Genomic DNA, 22,118 nt, shown 5'->3' with positions numbered 1-22,118 from the left:
TTGTATGCATCATGAGCTAGCTAGCTTTAAAAAAAATGACCAGCACTGTAGGTGCGCGTTTAATAGCATACATATCGACGAATCGTTGTGAAATATGAGTGAAAGTGTAATCAATGCGTAATAACTACGTAAAAAATTTATCAACGTGTTAAATTATTACATGACATGCAGTCATATTCAGGTCCTGATTGGTCAACAAGCTTATTTGACACGTCACACTGATCTTTTTTTACATGCAAAGACCCAAATGGCATTCCGTACTCTGTTTAAGCTTTAGCCCCATCCATATCTTTAAGGAGTCACATGTGAGGCTATGTGGCAAACACACCCTATATCAAATATAATTGAAGTTTATTTGTCAGATGCACAGGATATAGAAGGTGTAAACGATACAGTGAAGTGGTTACTTGCATAGTAGCAATATCAAAAACAGAGTGTCCAGATAAAATATTTTTATCATTATTTGATGACACTTACTCGACACACTTGTCTAAGTTGATGGGTAATGTGAAGGAAATGCTGTAACTAACCCCCAGCCAAATCTAGATAAGTGGATGGGTCACTATTGTCACTACAGTGCAGCTGCCCACTGCACTGAGGCTAGGTAACACGGTCACCACCGATAAATCCATGATTATCAAAAACTTCAACAAGCATTTCTCAAAGGCTGGCCATGCCTTCCTCCTGGCTACTCCAACCTCGGCCAACAGTTCCGCCCCTCCCCCCGCAGCTACTCGCCCAAGCCTCTCCAGGTTCTCCTTTACCCAAATCCAGATAGCAGATGTTCTGAAAGAGCTGCAAAACCTGGACCCGTACAAATCAGCTGGGCTTGACAATCTGGACCCTCTATTTCTGAAACTATCTGCCGCCATTGTCGCAACCCCTATTACCAGCCTGTTCAACCTCTCTTTCATATCGTCTGAGATCCCCAAGGATTGGAAAGCTGCCGCAGTCATCCCCCTCTTCAAAGGGGGAGACACCCTGGACCCAAACTGTTACAGACTTATATCCATCCTGCCCTGCCTATCTAAGGTCTTCGAAAGCCAAGTCAACAAACAGGTCACTGACCATCTCGAATCCCACCGTACCTTCTCCGCTGTGCAATCTGGTTTCCGAGCCGGTCACGGGTGCACCTCAGCCACGCTCAAGGTACTAAACGATATCATAACCACCATCGATAAAAGACAGTACTGTGCAGCCGTCTTCATCGACCTTGCCAAGGCTTTCGACTCTGTCAATCACCATATTCTTATCGGCAGACTCAGTAGCCTCGGTTTTTCTGATGACTGCCTTGTCTGGTTCACCAACTACTTTGCAGACAGAATTCAGTGTGTTAAATCGGAGGGCATGCTGTCCAGTCCTCTGGCAGTCTCTATGGGGGTGCCACAGTGTTCTCGGGCCGACTCTTTTCTCTGTATATATCAATGATGTTGCTCTTGCTGCGGGCGATTCCCTGATCCACCTCTACGCAGACGACACCATTCTGTATACTTCCAGCCCGTCCTTGGACACTGTGCTATCTAACCTCCAAACGAGCTTCAATGCCATACAACACTCCTTCCGTGGCCTCCAACTGCTCTTAAACGCGAGTAAAACCAAATGCATGCTTTTCAACCGTTCGCTGCCTGCACCCGCACGCCCGACTAGCATCACCACCCTGGATGGTTCCGACCTAGAATATGTGGACATCTATAAGTACCTAGGTATCTGGCTAGACTGCAAACTCTCCTTCCAGACTCATATCAAACATCTCCAATCTAAAATCAAATCTAGAATCGGCTTTCTATTCCGCAACAAAGCCTCCTTCACTCACGCCGCCAAACTTACCCTAGTAAAACTGACTATCCTACCGATCCTCGACTTCGGCGATGTCATCTACAAAATAGCTTCCAACACTCTACTCAGCAAACTGGATGCAGTTTATCACAGTGCCATCCGTTTTGTTACTAAAGCACCTTATACCACCCACCACTGCGACCTGTATGCTCTAGTCGGCTGGCCCTCGCTACATATTCGTCGCCAGACCCCGCCTTATCTCAGTTCACTGGTCACGATGGCAACACCCACCCGTAGCACGCGCTCCAGCAGGTGTATCTCACTGATCATCCCTAAAGCCAACACCTCATTTGGCAGCCTTTCGTTCCAGTTCTCTGCTGCCTGTGACTGGAACGAATTGCAAAAATCGCTGAAGTTGGAGACTTATCTCCCCCACCAATTTCAAACATCTATCTGAGCAGCTAACCGGTCGCTGCAGCTGTACATAGTCTATCTGTAAATAGCCCACCCAATTTTACCTACCTCATCCCCATACTGTTTATATTTATTTACTTTTCTGCTCTTTTGCACACCAATATCTCTACCTGTACATGACCATCTGATCATTTATCACTCCAGTGTTAATCTGCAAAATTGTAATTATTTGCCTACCTCCTCATGCCTTTTGCACACAATGTATATAGACTCTCTTTTTTTCTACTGTGTTATTGACTTGTTAATTGTTTACTCCATGTGTAACTCTGTGTTGTCTGTTCACACTGCTATGCTTTCTTGGCCAAGTCGCAGTTGCAAATGAGAACTTGTTCTCAACTAGCCTACCTGGTTAAATAAAGGTGAAATAAATAAAATAAATAAAAATGTTTATGAAATGGCCGTAATCACCCAGACACACTTGGCTAATTTGATGGGTCATGTAATAATCCGGCCGAAGTGGAGTCTTGTTTAGACATGTAGCTAGCTAGCTAGCTAAACAATGAACCCAACTCGTACTACTACCAATAAAAACATTGTCATAGCTGTAGTATGAATCTGCAGGTAGCTAAAGCTAACAAACTAGCATTCAATGTTAGCTAGCAAACCTTAGGAACCAATTTACATTGTTAGTTATAGCCTGATTTGTATCATATTACTTCACAGATCATACACTTAACGTTAGCTAGCGAGCCAGCAACGTTTGCTAGTTATCTAACAGTATGCTTTAAATTACAAAATTAGAAACTTATCTGCAAATGTAACTAGATTCCTACCCGTATACATGGATGAACGCTTTTGTGGCCGATTGGAACCATTTAACTCCATTTTTGTTTGTAGCTGTTTGACCAGCGTTGTGTCAAGTCACTCCGGGTTCACACTAACCGTGGCGTGTGCAGAAATTAGCCCAGCACTTTTTCCAACTGATCTGTCGATAGCACCTGCTGAATTCAGGGCATCAATTTGGTTTAGAAACGTAGCACAACTTGTGTAATTCTTGATGGATAATGTTATATCTTTCAAAAACAGTGCGATAGGACTGTCAAGACGTGCTGAACAGCTTATGTTATAGACCGAAGCATGCTACATGGCAGACCAATCCAAACTCATCTCCCAGCATGTCCAGCCCACCCATTATCTCAGCCAATCATGGCTAGCGGGAAGGTTCCTGACTTTTTCTGTGGCTAAACCGACTAGGCTGGTAATTGACCAATTGTATTCATATTTATGGATGGAATAGAAGTTTGTTATTAAAGCACATGAGAGTTAACGTTCCAGATGGCATTTCAGCCCCAAAAAATGCATTTTGATAAAATATAAATGTTTATGTTCAAATGCCGCTACTGTGAAGTAGTGAAGTGCGATATACACTTAGTTTCCTGAAACGAGTCATATACATAGTATATTTAAAAAACATAACCGGGAATGCACAATACAGTCAGAGACGTTGTGGTACCTAGACCACCAGTTAATACAGATTTTTCGTGTCTTTTTTGCACTCTAGCGACTCCTGTTTACATGAGACGGACACAGTCTGCTTTCTTCAATAAACACACACACTTACTCCTTTAGTCCAGGAGCCTGCTATTGCTAAGGACACATCTGCTATTTTCTGCAACAACGGTGGAGCTGCCCAGACCAGGCTATATCTGTCCTGGCATACATAGGAGAGAGAGGTGGGAGAAAGGAAGGCAGTTGGAGTACTGGGCAGATCTTCCACTATCTGGAAGATCTGCCCAGGTTATGTATACAAAGAGGTGGTTACAGTCCACTTTACGTTAGCGATCTGTCATGACTGGGACCCATTTAAATGAACGGGAAAATGTATTTCTGTAGCGATTTAGTGTAATATACTTGACTTGTCAGTCGACTCTTGATTTTTCAACCTCAATTCGTCCTCTGTAAGACCAAGACATGTCAGACACAGATTAGATATCATAGGTAGCTAGGGCCTCCCGAGTGGCGCAGTGGTCTAAGACACTAGAGATCCTGGTTCAAGTCCAGGCTCTGTCGCAGCTGGCCGCGACCAGGAGACCCATGGGGCGGCACACAATTGGCCCAGTGTCGTCTGGGTTAGTGGAGGGTTTGGTCTGCAGGGATGTTCTTGTTCCATTGCACTCTAGCGACTCCTGTGGTGGGCCGGGCTGACACGGTTGCCAGGTGTACAGTGTTTCCTCCGACACATTGGTGTGGCTGGCTTCCGGGTTAAGCGGTCATTGTGTCAAGAAGCAATGAGGCTTGGTTGGGTCGTGTTTCGAGGACGCGTGGCTCTCGACCTTCGCCTCTCCCGAGTCCATACAGGACTTGCAGCGATGAGACAAGACTGTAACTACCAATTGGATACCACAAAATTGGGGAGAAAAAAGGGCTAATAAAATATATCATAGGTAGCTAAGTAAGCCAAATGTAAAGATAATTTGGATCCCATTCATTGGATACCATTTATATGTCACGAAAAGGATTAATGCTGCCAAGTTGCTGTTCCAGCAAGTCTAGAAAGGTTTGAGTAAGTCAGATTCAGCATTTGCTGCCTTACCCCTATATAATTATCTACAATTCTACAAATTGAACTGTAAACCTGCGTTGTTTCACTTCTAAATAGGTGACTCTATCCAAACTTAAAATGTCTAGACGTAAAGATTGACATTTTAGGGCCACAAAACAACATTAGTCTATTAAATGCCTCCATGGAAAAATACATAAATAATAATAAATCTATACAGTGGGGAGAACAAGTATTTGATATACTGCTGATTTTGCAGGTTTTCCTACTTACAAAGCATGTAGAAGTCTGTAATTTTTATCATAGGTACACTTCAACTGTGAGAGACGGAATCTAAAACAAAAATCCAGAAAATCACCTTGTATGATTTTTAAGTATTTCATTTGCATTTTATTGCATAACATAAGTATTTGATACATCAGAAAAGCAGAACTTAATATTTGGTACAGAAACCTTTGTTTGCAATTACAGAGATCAAACGTTTCCTGTAGTTCTTGACCAGGTTTGCACACACTGCAGCAGGGATTTTGGCCCAGTCCTCCATACAGACCTTCTCCTGATCCTTCAGGTTTCAGGGCTGTCGCTGGGCAATACGGACTTTCAGCTCCCTCCAAAGATGTTCAACTGGGTTCAGGTCTGGAGACTGGCTAGGCCACTCCAGGACCTTGAAGCTTCTTAGTTGCCCTGGCCGTGTGTTTCGGGTCGTTGTCATGCTGGAAGACCCAGCCACGACCCATCTTCAATGCTCTTACTGAGGGAAGGAGGTTGTTGGCCAAGATCTCGCGATACATGGCCCCATCCATCCTCCCCTCAATACGGTGCAGTCGTCCTGTCCCCTTTGCAGAAAAGCATCCCCAAAGAATGTTTCCACCTTCATGCTTCACGGTTGGGATGGTGATCTTGGGGTTGTACTCATCCTTCTTCTTCCTCCAAACATGGCGAGTGGAGTTTAGACCAAAAAGCTCTATTTTTGTCTCATCAGACCACATGACCTTCTCCCATTCCTCCTCTGGATCATCCAGATGGTCATTGGCAAACTTCAGACGGGCCTGGACATGTGCTGGCTTGAGCAGGGGGACCTTGCGTGCGCTGCAGGATTTTAATCCATGATGGCGTAGTGTGTTACTAATGGTTTTCTTTGAGACTCTGGTCCCAGCTCTCTTCAGGTCATTGACCAGGTCCTGCCGTGTAGTTCTGAGCTGAGCCCTCACCTTCCTCATGATCATTGATGCCCCACGAGGTGAGATCTTGCATGGAGCCCCAGACCGAGGGTGATTGACCATCATCTTGAACTTCTTCCATTTTCGAATAATTGCGCCAACAGTTGTTGCCTTCTCACCAAGCTGCTTGCCTATTGTCCTGTAGCCCATCCCAGCCTTGTGCAGGTCTACAATTTTATCCCTGATGTCCTTACACAGCTCTCTGGTCTTGGCCATTGTGGAGAGGTTGGAGTCTGTTTGAGTGTGTGGACAGGTGTTTTTAATACAGGTAACGAGTTCAAACAGGTGCAGTTAGTACAGGTAATGAGTGGAGAACAGGAGGGCCTCTTAAAGAAAAACTAACAGGTCTGTGAGAGCTGGAATTCTTTACTGGTTGGTAGTTGATCAAATACTTATGTCATGCAATAAAATGCAAATTAATTACTTGAAAATTATACAATGTGATTTTCTGGATTTTTGTTTTAGATTCTGCCTCTCACAGTTGAAGTGTACCTATGATAAAAATTACAGACCTCTACATGCTTTGTAAGTAGGAAACACTGCCGATTTTGCAGGTTATCAAATACTTGTTCTCCCCACTGTGTGTATGTATGTATGTATATATACACACACACACACACACACACACATATATACACACACACACACACACACACACACACACACACACACACACACACACACACACACACACAGTCAGAAAAGAACTAGATTGCATCATACCTTGACCCTCCATGTCTGTCTGCTCTTTGTAGTTGATGGATTGTACCAACCACAAGTCTCTCTTTTCTTTCTTTTTCCCCCTTTCTCTTCCAGAAGTCTCCAGCACAGACACAGCCCACGGCATACTAGTATCCACCCCCACAAAACGGCCCTGCAACTCAGGTAGCTACGCCTCGACGGACCTAACACTAGGTTTCCGTGTCAGGCGCCATGTTCCCACTACGGGCCTGTCAACTCCACTTAACGGAGCCGGAATGGAGTGAGACTGGTGTCGGAGGGAATTGGAATCAACCACTGTTAATTGATCCAAAATGGCAGAGTTAATTGACCCGATAGGTAGACTGTAAATTGAATGCAATAAGGGGAGATATTGGGGAAAGTAGACTACCTCACATTTGTTAGGTAGTTTTCATTAAGTATATTCCCCATGCAATTGAAACTGCACCCGCATTTCAGTGAGCAAGTAAGTGAAGTGACCATAGTTTTAGGCGCTCCAGTATTATGTAATATGGCTGCAATATATGGCCTTTCTATCTTATTAAGGTTGACATTAAGGAGTGGACACACATGCACACACATGCACACACACACACACATTTGTCAGCGAGACTTAAACGACTAAGGAACTCCTCTTCCTCTGCTGGAGATCACATGTTTCTACCCTCCATTGAGGGCCCTTGCCGCTAAAAAGAAGACCCATTAAAAAGGCAGAAAGACTGGAGATACCAAAGGAACTTCTACATTCCAAATGGCACCCTATTCCTTACATGGTGCACCCAGAGAGATTCCATAGGATAATGGGCGCGGAGGAATCGATCGTGAATGCCAAAGATTCGCCGGTCAACTTGGCCTAGTTCTCAGAAATGTATCGAGCGAAGATCTTTGTTCCACAGCCGAACCAGTGAGGAAAGAAACGTCTCTGGGATGGAGGAGAAAAATCCTGACCTAAAACTGACTTATGGGCAGATGCTTGACTAATTTTGTCAATGGCAGCCATTTTAACTAAAGTACTGTATATGGGTATCATTGTGGTCTGTTATTTTGTTGTAGAATGTGATGGGGGACATGCTTTAATTAGCCCAATGCAGCATTTCTCAAACATCTCCTTGGGGACCCTCAGCCATTCCTTGCATTTCAAATCAAATTTTATTTGTCACATACACATGGTTAGCAGATGTTAATGCGAGTGTAGCGAAATGCTTGTGAAATAACACGTAAAAAAACAAAAAACTGCATAGTTTCCTAGGAACGCGAAGCGAGGCGGCCATCTCTGTCGGCGCCGGAAGTAATCATTTGATGTATTACAGAGGTAGCACACCTGATTCAACTTATCATCAAGCCCTTGGCTGCATTTCAAACTCATAAAAGACACCCTCTTCCACTTACCCTCATCTTATGCCCTTGGGGGAATCCCCGTCACTGTCTTGGAAGTTGGTCCAAATGATTAGCAAAACAAGGGAAGTTCTTAATGTAAGCTCCTCAGCCCTTGTTTTTGATCGAGTTTGCAAGTGTACAGTGATGTTCACTTTGGGGCCTGAAACACCCCATAATTCAATTTGCAATGATTGTACATCCGCTAAGAAAAGTTTGCCGAAACTTAAAACGTCAATATGGGAAAGTCAACATAAGTAAAAACAAATGTCAAAAGGTTTGAAATTGTGCTACTAATGCACATGACGGCACAAACACATCTCAAATCAAATTTTATCTATCACACGCACCGAATACAACATGAGTAGGTGTTTCACCTTACAGTGAAATGCTTACTTACAAGCCCTTAACCAACAATGCAGTTTTAAGAAAATCCCTAAAAAAGTAAGAGATAAGAATAACAAATAATTAAAGAGCAGCAATAAATAACAATAGCAGGGCTATATACAGGGGGTACCAGTACAGAGTCAATGTGCGGGGGGCACCGGTGTCGAGGTAATTGAGGTAATTATGTACATGAGGTTAGAGTTATTAAAGTGGCTATGCATAGGTAACAGAGAGTAGCTGCAGCGTAGGATGGGACAATGCAAATAGTCTGGGTAGCCATTTGATTAGCTGTTCAGGAGTCTTATGGCTTGTGAGTTGAAGCTGTTTAGAAGCCTCTTGGACCTAGAGAACAATATACGACTAGGGTGTCTGGAGTCTTTGACAATTTGTAGGGCCTTTCTCTGATGCCGCCTGGTATAGAGGTCCTGGATGGCAGGAAGCTTGGCCCCGGTGATGTACTGGGCCGTATGTACTACCCTCTGTAGTGCCTTGCGGTCGGAGGCCAAGCGGTTGTCATACCAGGCAGTAATGCAACACGTCAGGATGCTCTCGATGGTGCAGCTGTAAAACCTTTTGAGGATCTGAGGACCTATGCCAAATATTTTCATTCTCCTGAGGGAGAATAGGTTTTGTCGTGCCCTCTTTACGACTGTTTTGGTGGGCTTGGACCATGTTAGTTTGTTGGTGATGTGGACACCAAGGATCTTGAACCTCTCAACCTGCTCCACTACAGCCCGTCGATGAGAATGGGGGTGTGCTCGGTCCTCCTTTTCCTGTAGTCCACGATCATCTCCTTTTGTCTTGATCACATTGAGGGAGAGATTGTTGTCCTTGCACCACACGGTCAGGTTTCTGACCTCCTTATAGACTGTCTCATCGTTGTCAGTGATCAGGCCTACCATTGTTGTCATCAGCAAACTTAATGATGGTGTTGGAGTCACGCCTGGCCATGCGGTCATGCGAACAGGAAGTACAGGAGGGGACTGAGCACGCACCCCTGAGGGGCCCCCGTGTTGAGGATAAGTGTGGCAGATGTGTTGTTACCTACTCTTACCACCTGGGGTCGGCCCGTCAGGAAGTACAGAATCCAGAATCCAGTGTTTAGTCCCAGGGTCCTTAGCTTAGTGATGAGCTTTGAGGGCACTGTGGTGTTGAATGCTGAGCTGTAGTCAATGAACAGCATTCTCACATAGGTGTTCATTTTGTCCAGTTGGGAAAGGGAAGTGTGGAGTGCAATAGAGATTGCATCATCTGTGGATCTGTTGGTGCGGTATACAATTTTAAGTGAGTCTAGGATTTCTGGGATAATGGTGTTGATGTGAGCCATGACAAGCCTTTTTAAAAGTATGTCATGGCTACAGACGTGAGTGCTACGGGTCGGTAGTCATTTAGGCAGGTTACGTAGTGTTCTTGGGCACAGGGACTATGGTGGTCTGCTTGAAACATGTTGGCATTACAGACAGGGAGAGGTTAAATGTCAGTGAAGACTCTTGCCAGGTGGTCAGCGCATGCTCGGAGTACACATCCTGGTAATCCATTTGGCCCTGCAGCCTTTTGAATGTCGACCTGTTTAAAGGTCTTACTCACGTCGGCTGTGGAGGGCGTGATCACACAGTTGTCCGGAACAGCTGATGCTCTCATGCATGTTTGTGTTACTTGCCTCATTGCGAGCATAGAAGTTATTTGTCTCGTCTGGTAGGCTAGTGCCACTGGGCAGATCTCAGCTGTGCTTCCCTTTTTTAGTCTCTAATAGTTGGCAAGCCCTGCCACATCCAACGAACGTCGGGCCGGTGTCGTACGTTTCGATCTTAGTCCTGTATTGACGCTTTGCCTGGATTTCTTATAAACTTCCGGGTTAGAGTCCCGCTCCTTGAAAGTGGCAGCTCTACCCTTTAGCTAAGTGCAAAGGTTGCCTGTAATCCATGGCTTCTTGTTGGGGTATGTACAGTTGAAGTCGGAAGTTTACATACACTTAGGTTGGAGTCATTAACTTGTTTTTCAACCACTCCACAAAATTCTTGTTAACAAACTATAGTTTTGGCAAGTAGGTTAGAATGTCTACTTTGTGCATGACACAAGTATTTTTTCCAACAGTTGTTTACAGACCGATTATTTAACTTATAATTCACGATCACAATTTGAGTGGGTCAGAAGTTTACATACACTAAGTTGACTGTGGCTTTAAACAGCTTGGAAAATTCCAGAAAATGATGTCATGGCTTTAGAAGCTTCTGATAGGCTAATTTACTTAATTTGAGTAAATTAGAGATATACCTGTGGATTTATTTCAAAGCCTACCTTCAAGCTTCTGATAGGCTAATTGACATCATTTGAGTCCATTGGAGGTTTACCTGTGGATGTATTTCAAGGTCTACCTTTCAAGCTCATTACCTCTTTGCTTAACATCATGGGAAAATCAAAAGAAATCAGGCAAGACCTCAGAAAACAAATTGGAGACCTCCACAAGTCTGGTTCATCCTTGGGAGCAATTTCCAAATGCCTGAAGGTACCACGTTCATCTGTACAAGCAATAGCACGCAAGTATAAACACCATGGACCACGCAGCTGTCATAACGCTCAGGAAGGAGACACGTTCTGTCTCCTAGAGATGAACGTACTTTAGTGCGAAAAGTGTAAATCAATCCCAGAACAAGAGCAAAGGACCTTGTGATGATGCTGGAGGAAACTGGTACAAAAGTATATATCAACAGTAAAACGAGTCCTATATCGACATAACCTGAAAGGCCACTCAACAAGGAAGAAGCCACTGCTCCAAAACCGCCATAAAAAGCCAGACTACGGTTTGCAACTGCACATGGGGAGAAAGATCGTACTTTTTAGAGAAATGTCCTCTGGTCTGATGAAACAAAAATAAAACTTGTTTGCCATAATGACCATCGTTATGTTTGGAGGGAAAAGGGGGAGGCTTGCAAGCCGAAGAACACCATCCCAACCGTGAAGCACGGGGGTGGCAGCATCATGTTGTGGGGGTGTATTGCTGCAGGAAGGACTGGTGGACTTCACAAAATAGATGGCATCATGAGGGGTGAAAAAGTGATGTCCAAAACCGACTTGCCAAAACTATAGTTTGTTAATAACAAATTTGTGGAGTGGTTAAAAAAAACAAGTTTTAATGACTCCAACCAAAGTGTATGTAAACTTCCGACTTCAACTGTGTGTGTGTGTATTTATGTGTATATATATATATATATATTAGGTTTTTCTTCATTTTCTGTATGGTAGAATAATAGTGAATACATCAAATCTATGAAATAACACTTGGAATCATGTTCATTTCACTGGACTATAATAAAGGTGAAATTCAGTATTTTATTGCTAATAGTCATTCTATGGATCATTTAGCTATCTTTAAAAAATTACATATGTCAGCTTAGAACCCACCGAAGGCTTAGACTTATAATTATTTTGTAAGTTATCTGCTGCAAAACTTTGTTTTGACCTCAACAAGCAGTAGTGGCAGTATGCAAATCAGCGAGCCAAATTAACATCTCTTTCATCGATGTGTTTAGGTTCCTAACGTTCACCATGAAGATTTGTTCAAAAAGAGCCGTTTGTTCGCGTACGACCCTTCACTAAAACACACTCTTAATGGATCGGTGTGGCCTTTTTGTGTGTGTTTTCTTTTTGTGTTTGAGCAGCCTCTGAGTCAGAGAGTGACGCATCCCCAGAGAAGAGCGCAAGGGTGGGCCCCGGGTCTAAGGAGTCGTCATCTACCAATGGGGGTCCCAAGCAGAAGAGATGCCGGCGCTGCCACCAATGCCATACCAAACTGGAGCTGGTACAGCAAGAGCTCGGCTCCTGCCGCTGTGGTCAGTACACACGCACTCATAAAAACATAAACAGACATAGGCCTACATGTCTCCTGAGTGGCTCAGCGGTCTAAGGCCTCTTGCACTGAGATGCAGTGCGTCACTACAGTCCCTGGTTAGAATCCAGGCTGTATAACATCCGGACAATTTTGGGAGTCCCATACGGCTTCTCACAATCGGCCCAGTGTCGTCCGGGGTAGGCCGTCATTGTAAATAAGAATTTGTTCTTAACTGACTTGCCTAGTTAAATAAAGGTTACACAAACATATGGGACACTTTTACACATGCAAGCAAACACAGAGGCTCATACATACTTACACTCACACGTTCTCATACAAATGCAGGTATGTTAACATTCCTGTGTTGACACGCAGTGCATTCGGAAAGTATTCAGACCCCTTGACTTTTTACACATTTTGATAGGCTACAGCCTTATTCTAAAATGGATTAAATAAAGCATGTTTCTCATCAATCTACACACAATACCCCATAATGACAATGCAAAAACACGTTTTTAGAAATGTTTGCAAATGTATGAAAAAAATTATACAGTTTATACTTATTTACCTAAGTATTCAGACCCTTTGCTGTACAACTCAAATTTGAGCTCGGGCATTCTGTTTCCATTGATCATCCTTGAAATGTTTCTACAACTTGAATGGAGTCCACCTGTGGTAAATTCAATTGATTGGACATGATTTGGAAAGGCACACCACTATATAATATCTCACAGTTGACCGTGCATGTCAGAGCACAAACCAAGCCATGAGGTTGAAGGAATTGTCCGTAGAGCTCCGAGACAGGATTGTGTCGAGGCACCAAAACATTTCAGCAGCGTTGAAGGTTCCCAAGAACACAGTGGTGTCTTTCTTAAATGGAAGAAGTTTGTTAACCAACAAGACTCTTCCTAGAGCTGGCTGCTCAGCCAAACTGAGAAATCAGAGTAGAAGGGCCTTGGTCAGGGAGGTGACCAAGAACCCAATGGTCATCTCTGACAGCGCTCCAGAGTTCCTCTGTGGAGAGGGGAGAACCGTCCAGAAGGACAACCATCTCTGCAGCACTCCTCTGGAAAAGGCACATGACATCCCGCTTGGAGTTTGCCAAAAGGCACCTAAAGACTCTCAGACCACGAGAAACAAGATTATCTGGTTTGATAAATCAAAGATTGAACTCTTTGAACTGAATGCCAAGCATCACATCTGGATGAAATCTGACACCATCCCTATGGTGAAACATGGTGGTGGCAGCATCAGCGCTCAGGACCTCAGACTGGGGTGAAGGTTCACCTTCCAATAGGACAATGACCCTAAGCACACACCCGAGACAACGCAAGAGTGGCTTCAGGCCAAGTCTCTGAATGTCCTTGAGTGGCCCAGCCAGAGCCCAGACTTGAACCTGATCGAACATCTCTGGAGAGATGTGAAAATAGCTGTGAAGCGACGCTCCCCATTCAACCTGACAGAGCTTGAGAGGATCTGCAAAGAAGAATGGGAGAAACAAATACAGGTGTGCCTAGCTTGCAGCGTCATACCCAAGGAGACTCAAGGCTATAATCGCTGCCAAAGGTTCTTCAACAAAGTATTGAGGAAAAGGTCAGAATCCCTATGTAAATGTGATATTTCTTTGTTTTTGTTTTTAATAAATTTGCAAAAACCTGTTTTTGCTTTGTCATTATGGAGTGTGTGTAGATTGAGGAAAAGCAACTATTTAATCAATTTCAGCATGAGGCTGTAACGTAACAAATTTTGGAAAAAGGCAAGGAGCCTGAATAATTTCTAAATGCACTGTATATACTCAAACTTGACAAAAATACTGTTCTGATATTTCTCAGTGGTAATACAAATCTAACAGCACATTTCTGCTTTTGTTTAGGCCTCATTCCGGGACAGAAAGCGATTCCCTTTCTTTACTTTCCTCTGGAGCATTAGAACTGGACTGAGATTTTGTACTTGACACACAAAACTGTAATACTGTTTTAAGAAACCTACTTTGAGCTAATGAACTTGTTTTTCATAAAAATTAAACTTCATACATAGACTCAACTCATCAGAGTTAAGAACTGACGCATAAGTTGCTTTACCCTCGTCTTCTAGAACTGCAGACCTGGAGGCATAGATTTAGGCCTCGCTCAAGGAAATAGGCCACAATGTTGGGGTAAATTCCATTTTATTGCAGTGAATTCTTGAAGTTGACTGAAATTCCAATATTCTTAACTGTTTAAAAAAATATATATTAAGCAAAGGTTCAATGGAATTTCAGGTCACGTCCTGAATTGACTGAATTAAAAGGGAAGTGACCCCAACTCTGATTGGCCATACCTTAGCTTAAAGACAACTAGATGGATACAGATAATCAGCTAAACTAACTTGGTGTTGATTACTTTACTAATATTTAGCACTACCATAGTTGACTACCCCTATTTTCATGTTGTCAACAGCAAGTACAAATCAATAGTCTAAATCACTTTGAATATGCTACCTCTTTAAGGCTTAGCTATATATATATATATATCTGATAACAATCATATCATGTTAGTAAGCCTATCATTTCAGCCACAAAGCAGTAGTTGTAGGCTACTTAATGTGTCATTACTGAAGCCAACGCCCGTGCTTTATTAGCACTGCTATTTATTATGACAACAAGTCATTCTAATGATGGCTTAATGACACGTCTCGCTGTTAGTGACTGACTGCTTCGCCACCAAATTGATGGCACATTCTGTTTAGAGCTAGCAGCATTTTCACAGCAAAGTTAACTATCACTCGAGAAAGCGCTTTCCCTGCCGTTTGTCAGTAGAAGTACCTCACTTGATCCGTTTATCTATTGGCTGTGCTTTGTTTTTGGCTGTGAACGTTTTTCAGTGCAATAGCTTTGTCCCTTTATCTTATATTAACCATGCTCTGTTTGAAGTTGTGTGTTAACTGTTAACACAAGTAGGTACATCTGTTAGCATTTTACATGTCAGAGGGTGTGTGTGTACGGTGCATGTGTCCATATGTACACAACAGTCACACACACCACTTCAGGGACACACACCAGTTACTTTAGTCACCAAACCTCTTTCTCCTCATACTCCCACCAAGCCACGCTCTCCCCTATCCCACTCCCCTTTTGCGTCCATCAGCCACTCCCTCTTCCACCATTACCTTCGGCTCCATGCTAGCCCCGCTGTAGCACCACACCACCCCACACACTACCACATCTTTCTTTATTCATTCCTGTGCATGGCTTAATAATTGCCTCTGCCACTCTTCAATTAAAGGGCGCTTCGGTCGCTGTCGCTCTGAGACTTTAATCAGTGTTCGTCGCTGTCAGGAACATTATGCATATTAACGAATACATTAAGACTCCCAACGTAACTAACGAGTCACTCTCTCTCTGTGTATTATTGAGACTCCTTTCAGCTACCAGGGCTTTGTGGAGGACCGACACAATGGAGACTCAATGGGGAGGATCGCTGGTGGTAGTGTCTTCACTGGCAATGATACTCAGGCAGCTTAGCTCCTAAGGGCTGATTTGAGATCAGGGATCTTTGACTGACAATGATACTCAGGCTGGAGTGAATTGAAGAAAGTGGGTGTTGTACCTCCTAATGACTGACTCGAGGTCAGTCCTAGCTCCTAAGAATTGGTTTGTGATTACATGTTTCAGGCGTAGAGTATTGAAGACAGGCCTTGTTGCTTCTTAGGACTGATTTGAGATTCGGTGTTTGATGTACTCATTGGTGTTCTCGTGAACACAGAACTGAGAACAGAGTATAATAGCATTAGAATACTTTATTCTCTATACTCTGTTCTCAGTCCTTAGGAGCTAAGCTGCCTGAGTATCATTGCCAGTGAAGCCACTACCACCAGCGATCCTCCCCATTGAGTCTCCATTGTGTCGGCACTCCACAAAGCCCTGGTAGCTGCATTAGCTGCAATTGCATTAGCTGGGGTTGAAGCTTTACAACGTGGAGATGCATTTGCTTGTCTCTGTTCTATTGAATTGGATCTGGATGTATTGACGTATTAGAGAAAATGTTGCCACTATACTGTAGCTAGGGGATCGTGGTCTGTGCCCAATTTAACTTTTGAAAGAATTTGAAAAAGTACTCTTCTGCACCCTTACTCCCCTTCTCCATCTCCTCTCTATCTATTCACATCTTCATTTAATCTTTTTTGTCCCCCTTTCCTGCCCATCACCATCAAAATATGTAGCCTAACAACAAGGGTGCTCCCAAAGAGGACAAAATGTTGCCTAAAAAAACTGGGGGAGGGCCAGAAAAGTAAGGGAGTTTAACTATTGGTGCAACGACACATCTGTAAACCAATTGAAAAAGGAGAACAACGTTTCTCCTGCCTCATTTTCTCCCCACTCCATAACTCCCCTATGTTGAAGAATGCATTACATGTATTTAGGTTTGGAAATGTCCATAAGGCGTATGCTTCCCAGCTGAAACAGTTTGGTAGAGTTTGTATATCTATGACAACATTCTGTGATGTTTTTGTTAGTTTTGGACTTCGGTGAGGGTTTTTTCGGCCGTTCAGGCACACATTATTTTCCAGAGGCAATCCGAAGTTTGGAGCCGAAGTCTACGCCCCTTCATCGGTGATTGGTCAACAGTATGGATTCTTCAATAGTCTTTTAATGAGACGACTCATTTTCATGCACATTTTTCATTGAGAAATACTTCACCAAACATCTTACTTAGATGTAAAATTGTGCGACTAAGATCTATTCGGCAAAACGGCAGAATGAATGACAGACTTCTTGTTAGATTAATTCGGACTATTTTGAGTGTATACTGGCTACAGCTTCTCAAAATGGACAAACATTACTATTGATAATGCGTTTTTCTAGTTTTTCAAGCCAAGGTCTTTTAAGGGAGTATACGATCACACTCGTTCCGTTCGGCAAAGAGCATAGTCAGCACCACTTCAACATTTTTTTGGGTGTGTCAACTCATGCTATATATAAAAAGTAAAAAAACATCTCACCTTCTCACCAACAGGCTATGTGTTTTGCATGCTCCACCGGCTGCCCGAGCAGCACGACTGCCTCTTCGACCACCTGGGGCACGGGCGTGAAGAAGCCATCCTCAAGATGGTCAAGCTGGATCGCAAGGTGGGCCGCTCATGCCAGCGCATCGGTGAGGAGTGCACCTGAACCCCCCCCATCCCCAACCCCGACGATGAGAGCGAGGAAGAGGAGACTGCGTCCTAAATCATTCATCTTTATCCAGAAATGTGCACTTGTACAGACCCCGTCATGGATTTCTTAAAAGTATAGGATTGGTGTAAAGCATTGGTTGCGTTGTTAAATCAATGTGAGAAAGTGTGTAAGTGGAGACTTCGGGGAAAGGGTGGCAAATGGGGACGGAGACAAATGCTCACTTTATACTCACTGTTGTCCCCACTGCCACTTTTTGTTGTGACAATGCTCTTACCTCAAATAAGCAGACAAAGCACTTCTAGTTTTCGCGCCCCGACAAGGGACTGCTAAAGCCACCTATCTGTCACTTCCCTGTCTGCCAACCTCATAATAAAGACCAGAGCCCCCTCATGTCATCACTATCACAGAGTGGGATGAAGTTACCCCCTAAACACTGATCTAAGGTCAGTTTTTAGTTCAGGTCAACCCACTGATAAAGGGTATGATGCAAGGGAGGTTAAGCTGATCTTAGATCTGTACCTAAGGAGCACCTACCACCCCAAGACATCCCTTGAATCCCTCTCCCTCCACTGTTTTGTGATTTTGACCTATGACTTTTGAGCGTGTCACACCCACCACTGCTTCTCAGCCTTAACCCCTCCCATCTCCAGATCAGGGACATCCCTGTTCAGAAAAAACTAAAGCCATCTGCTGCTTATTGCAACTGTCCCTATCATCATCACCACCACCTCAGGTTGTGGGAGAATCCAAGGAGAGGGGTTTACAGGGGAGAGGCAGGGGGGGGGGTGGACTATTGCAACTCCCTTACCCCCTCCCCATCTGACCTGCCTGCTGCTGTTGACACAGCAGCCATTTTCTGTATCTTGGGAGAGAGAACTTCCTTTCTAGACAACAGGCACCGATCGTCCCTTAGTTAGTGGGGTTGGATTAAAAATGGAACAGTCTGTCTGTCAGGGATTTAATCCATCTCCCCGAGTGAGTTTCAGTCGCTATGGAGACGGAAAACACACCCCTTGAGATTTCCTTTGGCCATGATGTTCATGCTACTACGGGTGCTGGCCAAGGATAAACTTCCTAAGATGGACACAAAAGCAAAGAGCTGTCACGAGACCTCTATATGTGCCTCTATCGGAATCTGGTTCCCCCTGCACACATGCGCACATACATACACAAACACTCTTACATACAGTTCAGCCCACATGCGCAGAGCACAAGGACAGCTAAGCAAAATCAAGTGGTACACATTGGACTGTGCTGAATTTGTGGCGAACCTTTTGACAAAGTTCTTCAGTGGGACCCTCATGGTTGTTCTGGTTTCGCTCGATATAACCCATAATATCTTAGCCATGGACTTAATTTCCCATCAGCTCCCACTGTTTGAAATGTTTCTGCGACGCCTCTGTCTCTCGATGCCATCCCCGACCCCTCGGTAGGATTCTAACTCCCTCTTTCTTTCACAGATGCTCTTCTTCCTGCCCTTGCCATCGCACACCACTGTCTTTCTCCTTTCACTCTCTCCATTCCGTTTCCAGACAGCATGTCTTGCTCTCACCCACCTTACTCTCCATTAATCCTTCCCTCTTTCATTCTCATTTCTCCACAGTATTGATTTTCTCACTTGCTTGCTCTCGCACACACACACACACACACACACACACACACACACACACACACACACACACACACCTCTTCTTGCCAAAGAGCGAACACTGAGTGAGAGGTTGGGGCCTGGCCATAGGTGGGGCTGTGGGGCTACAAGCAGAGCGGGGAGGAAAAATGTAATAGAAATTGAATTGTCGTAAAATAATATTGTGTATCTGAAAGAAAAACCCTTATTTAACCCTCTTTGTTTTTGAAATGTTATTTTACTTACACATTAGCATAGTGCTGCATTTTTTGTTTGACATTTAAGAAAAAATGGTTAAGAGAATTCTGTAGCCTTCATTTTCTTTTGTTCCCTTTTGTTGCTAAAAAATAAAGTAATAAACTGGATGAGAGGAGGTGTAGGGTGGTCAATGTCTCATGTCTCATGGAGAGATGGATCGAGGGAGGAGCATGAACAAACACTGGGCCGTGTTCAGCAGGGCACAATGTTTCGGTAGAAATATGCAACTTAGAACAAACATGCCTATGTCGTCAGCTCTTGTATGAATGTGCGTACATCCTATTTCAATGGCACGTGTGTATGGTGTCTGTGCAGTCTACACACATTCACACATTTAACAGGTAGTTTGCTACTTAGTGTTTGCTGGCACTGTGCATGCTGTTGGCTCTGTGCCATGATGGCTGTAGCAGAGTTTTATGGTGATGTAAATAGCTGTTTATTGGCAGCAGTATACCCACTTGCATCTGCTCTGAATTACAAAAATAATTTGTTAAGTGTGTGCATTTACGTGTGCTTGCGTGTGTGGTGCCCATGTGCTTTTGTGTATGGAGATTTTTACAAACAGGCAAGGTGGGTATTTGATGCCATCCTATATCCACTAATTAGTGTTTTCGATAAAAGATAAACCTATGTATGATCAAAAGGTGGCTTCAAACGAACGCTAACATTGGCCAGCAGCCAACATCACTTGGGCAGAATTTGTAGTACTTCACTATCCCCAATTTGGATAAGAGATGCTTAACCCACCGATATGCTCAGTTGTCTGCACACAGCCCAGTTACCTTTCTGCCATATTCCCTATCTCGTTTTAAGCTTGGTATCCGTTCTATTTTAAATCGAGCGATTCAAGAAATCTAAAATCCAGATAATTCATTTGATCTTATCCATTATCGTCAGAGCTGATTTTCTGTTCATTCTTACATCTTAGCACTGTTATTACCACTGTGTGGGTGTGTGAGAGAGAGTAGCCGGTGAGTTTGTGTGTTGGTTATTAGGAAATGGGATCTGTAGCTGCCAGTGGCTCAATAGTGGTAAAGGGGGATTTGAAGATGAAATGCTGTTAAGGGTAAAGACATCCATTTGCAGCACAGCAAACAAGGAGTCCTGTCATTTAGCTGGTTCTTGGCCGGCCATGCAAATGTAATCCATACACACAATTTAACCTCTAATTTTGTTTAATAGAAGGTAATTGAACACAAATGTTTTTGGAATGCGCAATTTAAGGCAGTGAATCTACAAAATTGTAGAGTTTGAGAGCGAGTGTGTGTGTGTGTATGTACACACAGGCTGCCTTAGCTATGTTTCATAGGTTTTAAATTAAACTGGGGCCCACACTGACTTTTTAATGTAAAATGTATGTTATTCATACATTTTACATTGTGTGACAGCTTCATAGAAATTAAACACTTATATGAACAAGGTATTTTTAATTGTCAGATAATAATCATAGCAGTTAATTTACGGGGGATAATTTCGGTTAGGGGGGCCCTTCAATTCATTTTAAAACCAGGCCCCATATCGCTAGGTCTGCCCAGGTGTACACGAAAGTGTTCTCTTAAGACTCGACGTGGACACAGTAGTTGGAGTCGGATTCATTTACTAATGCAATAGAAAGGCTGATGTCCGAGCTGCGAGTGAAACCCATGCATATTAGACTTATATTAGATTCCAGAACAATTATCACAAAAGCATGGGTTCAGTTACATCTTAAACACATTATTACCAACTGAGCCCATTTCAGAACGAATAATGTCTGTGATAACCAGTCAATCAGCAAAGTGTATGATTAGTCAGCTATTGTTATATTAATCCTTTATGGCAATTTCAGGGTGGTTTCCTGGACACAGATTCAACCTAATCCTGGACTAAAAAGCATTTTCAATGGAGATTCTCCATTGATTGGACATTTTCTTCCACTACTAGGCTTAATCTGTGCCAGGAAACTTCCCCTTTAAGTACAGTGGGTGAATACAGTTTGTCTGATCCATGCGGGAATTGAAACCACAATCTTGGCATTGCTAGCGCAACGCTCTCAGGACTATTATTAAAATCTGTGTAAACTATAGCCAACCTGTTTAAGTTTCATTAGATGCTTTTGGCTTCTATTTCATTCTGTGAGGATGGTGACGATACCAGACGAGCATTGATATCTGAGACAGCATTAAAAGGCCCCTTAGCAGTGCACTAAGTATTGAAAGTGTGTGTGTCCCAAATGGCACCCTATTGCCTACATAGTACACTACTTTTGACCATAAGGCACTGGTCAAAATAAGTGCACAATGTAGGGAATAGGGTGCCTTTGGGACACAGACAGCAAGTGTTTCATGGATGGAGCATTTTGTGACATTGTATTTAATGCATCTTGTAGGCCAGTTTTTCCGGACACAGATTTCTAAAAATCAGTTCTTGGTCCAGAATTGGTCATATTAATCCAGGAAACTGGTTCTAGTATGGATACCAATATCTCATTTTTGGCACAGTAGCCTATAAACAGACATTTTCAAACACACATAAACGTCTATACACCAAAATGACGACCATACAATTTCACCGATAGGAAATGTCTGCTATTCCAGTCAAAGCCCAAAACCTCCAAATTTACTTGAACTATTTTGCTCCCACACAGGTTCCATAGAAGCCGCTCTCCCACCTGTAGACCCGTTGATATTTAGTCACATTTAAGAGAAAATCGATGGCGACGGCAGAAGAATCCCAGTGCACCTATTAATATCAGTTTTTCCTGTGACCTTTCCATGCCGCTGACAGTACAGTTTCTGGACTGCCCTCAATAAACCACT

At 43.4% G+C, this 22,118-nt stretch overlaps 1 protein-coding gene across 4 annotated transcripts in view; it reads left to right on the top strand.

Annotated features, from left to right (window-relative positions):
- Window positions 1-19,427, top strand: part of LOC112263452 (AN1-type zinc finger protein 3) — a 50,795-nt gene extending 31,368 nt beyond the window's left edge. The window contains exons 4-6 of one of the 4 annotated variants that reach the window (XM_024439696.2): window positions 6,790-6,855; window positions 12,111-12,281; window positions 17,275-19,427. In XM_024439696.2, coding sequence (XP_024295464.1) covers window positions 6,790-6,855; window positions 12,111-12,281; window positions 17,275-17,429 — 392 coding nt within the window. In that variant the 3' untranslated portion in view covers window positions 17,430-19,427. Of the gene's footprint in view, window positions 1-6,786; window positions 6,856-12,110; window positions 12,282-14,153 lie in introns of all 4 variants that reach the window. The other 3 variants (XM_024439695.2, XM_024439698.2, XM_024439697.2) reach the window with 3 other exon arrangements.
- Window positions 19,428-22,118: the final 2,691 nt, after the last annotated feature.

This window comes from Oncorhynchus tshawytscha, linkage group LG12 (assembly GCF_018296145.1).
Source record: "Oncorhynchus tshawytscha isolate Ot180627B linkage group LG12, Otsh_v2.0, whole genome shotgun sequence".
NCBI classification, from domain to species: domain Eukaryota; kingdom Metazoa; phylum Chordata; class Actinopteri; order Salmoniformes; family Salmonidae; genus Oncorhynchus; species Oncorhynchus tshawytscha.
This window is presented reverse-complemented; position numbering and strand designations above follow the sequence as displayed.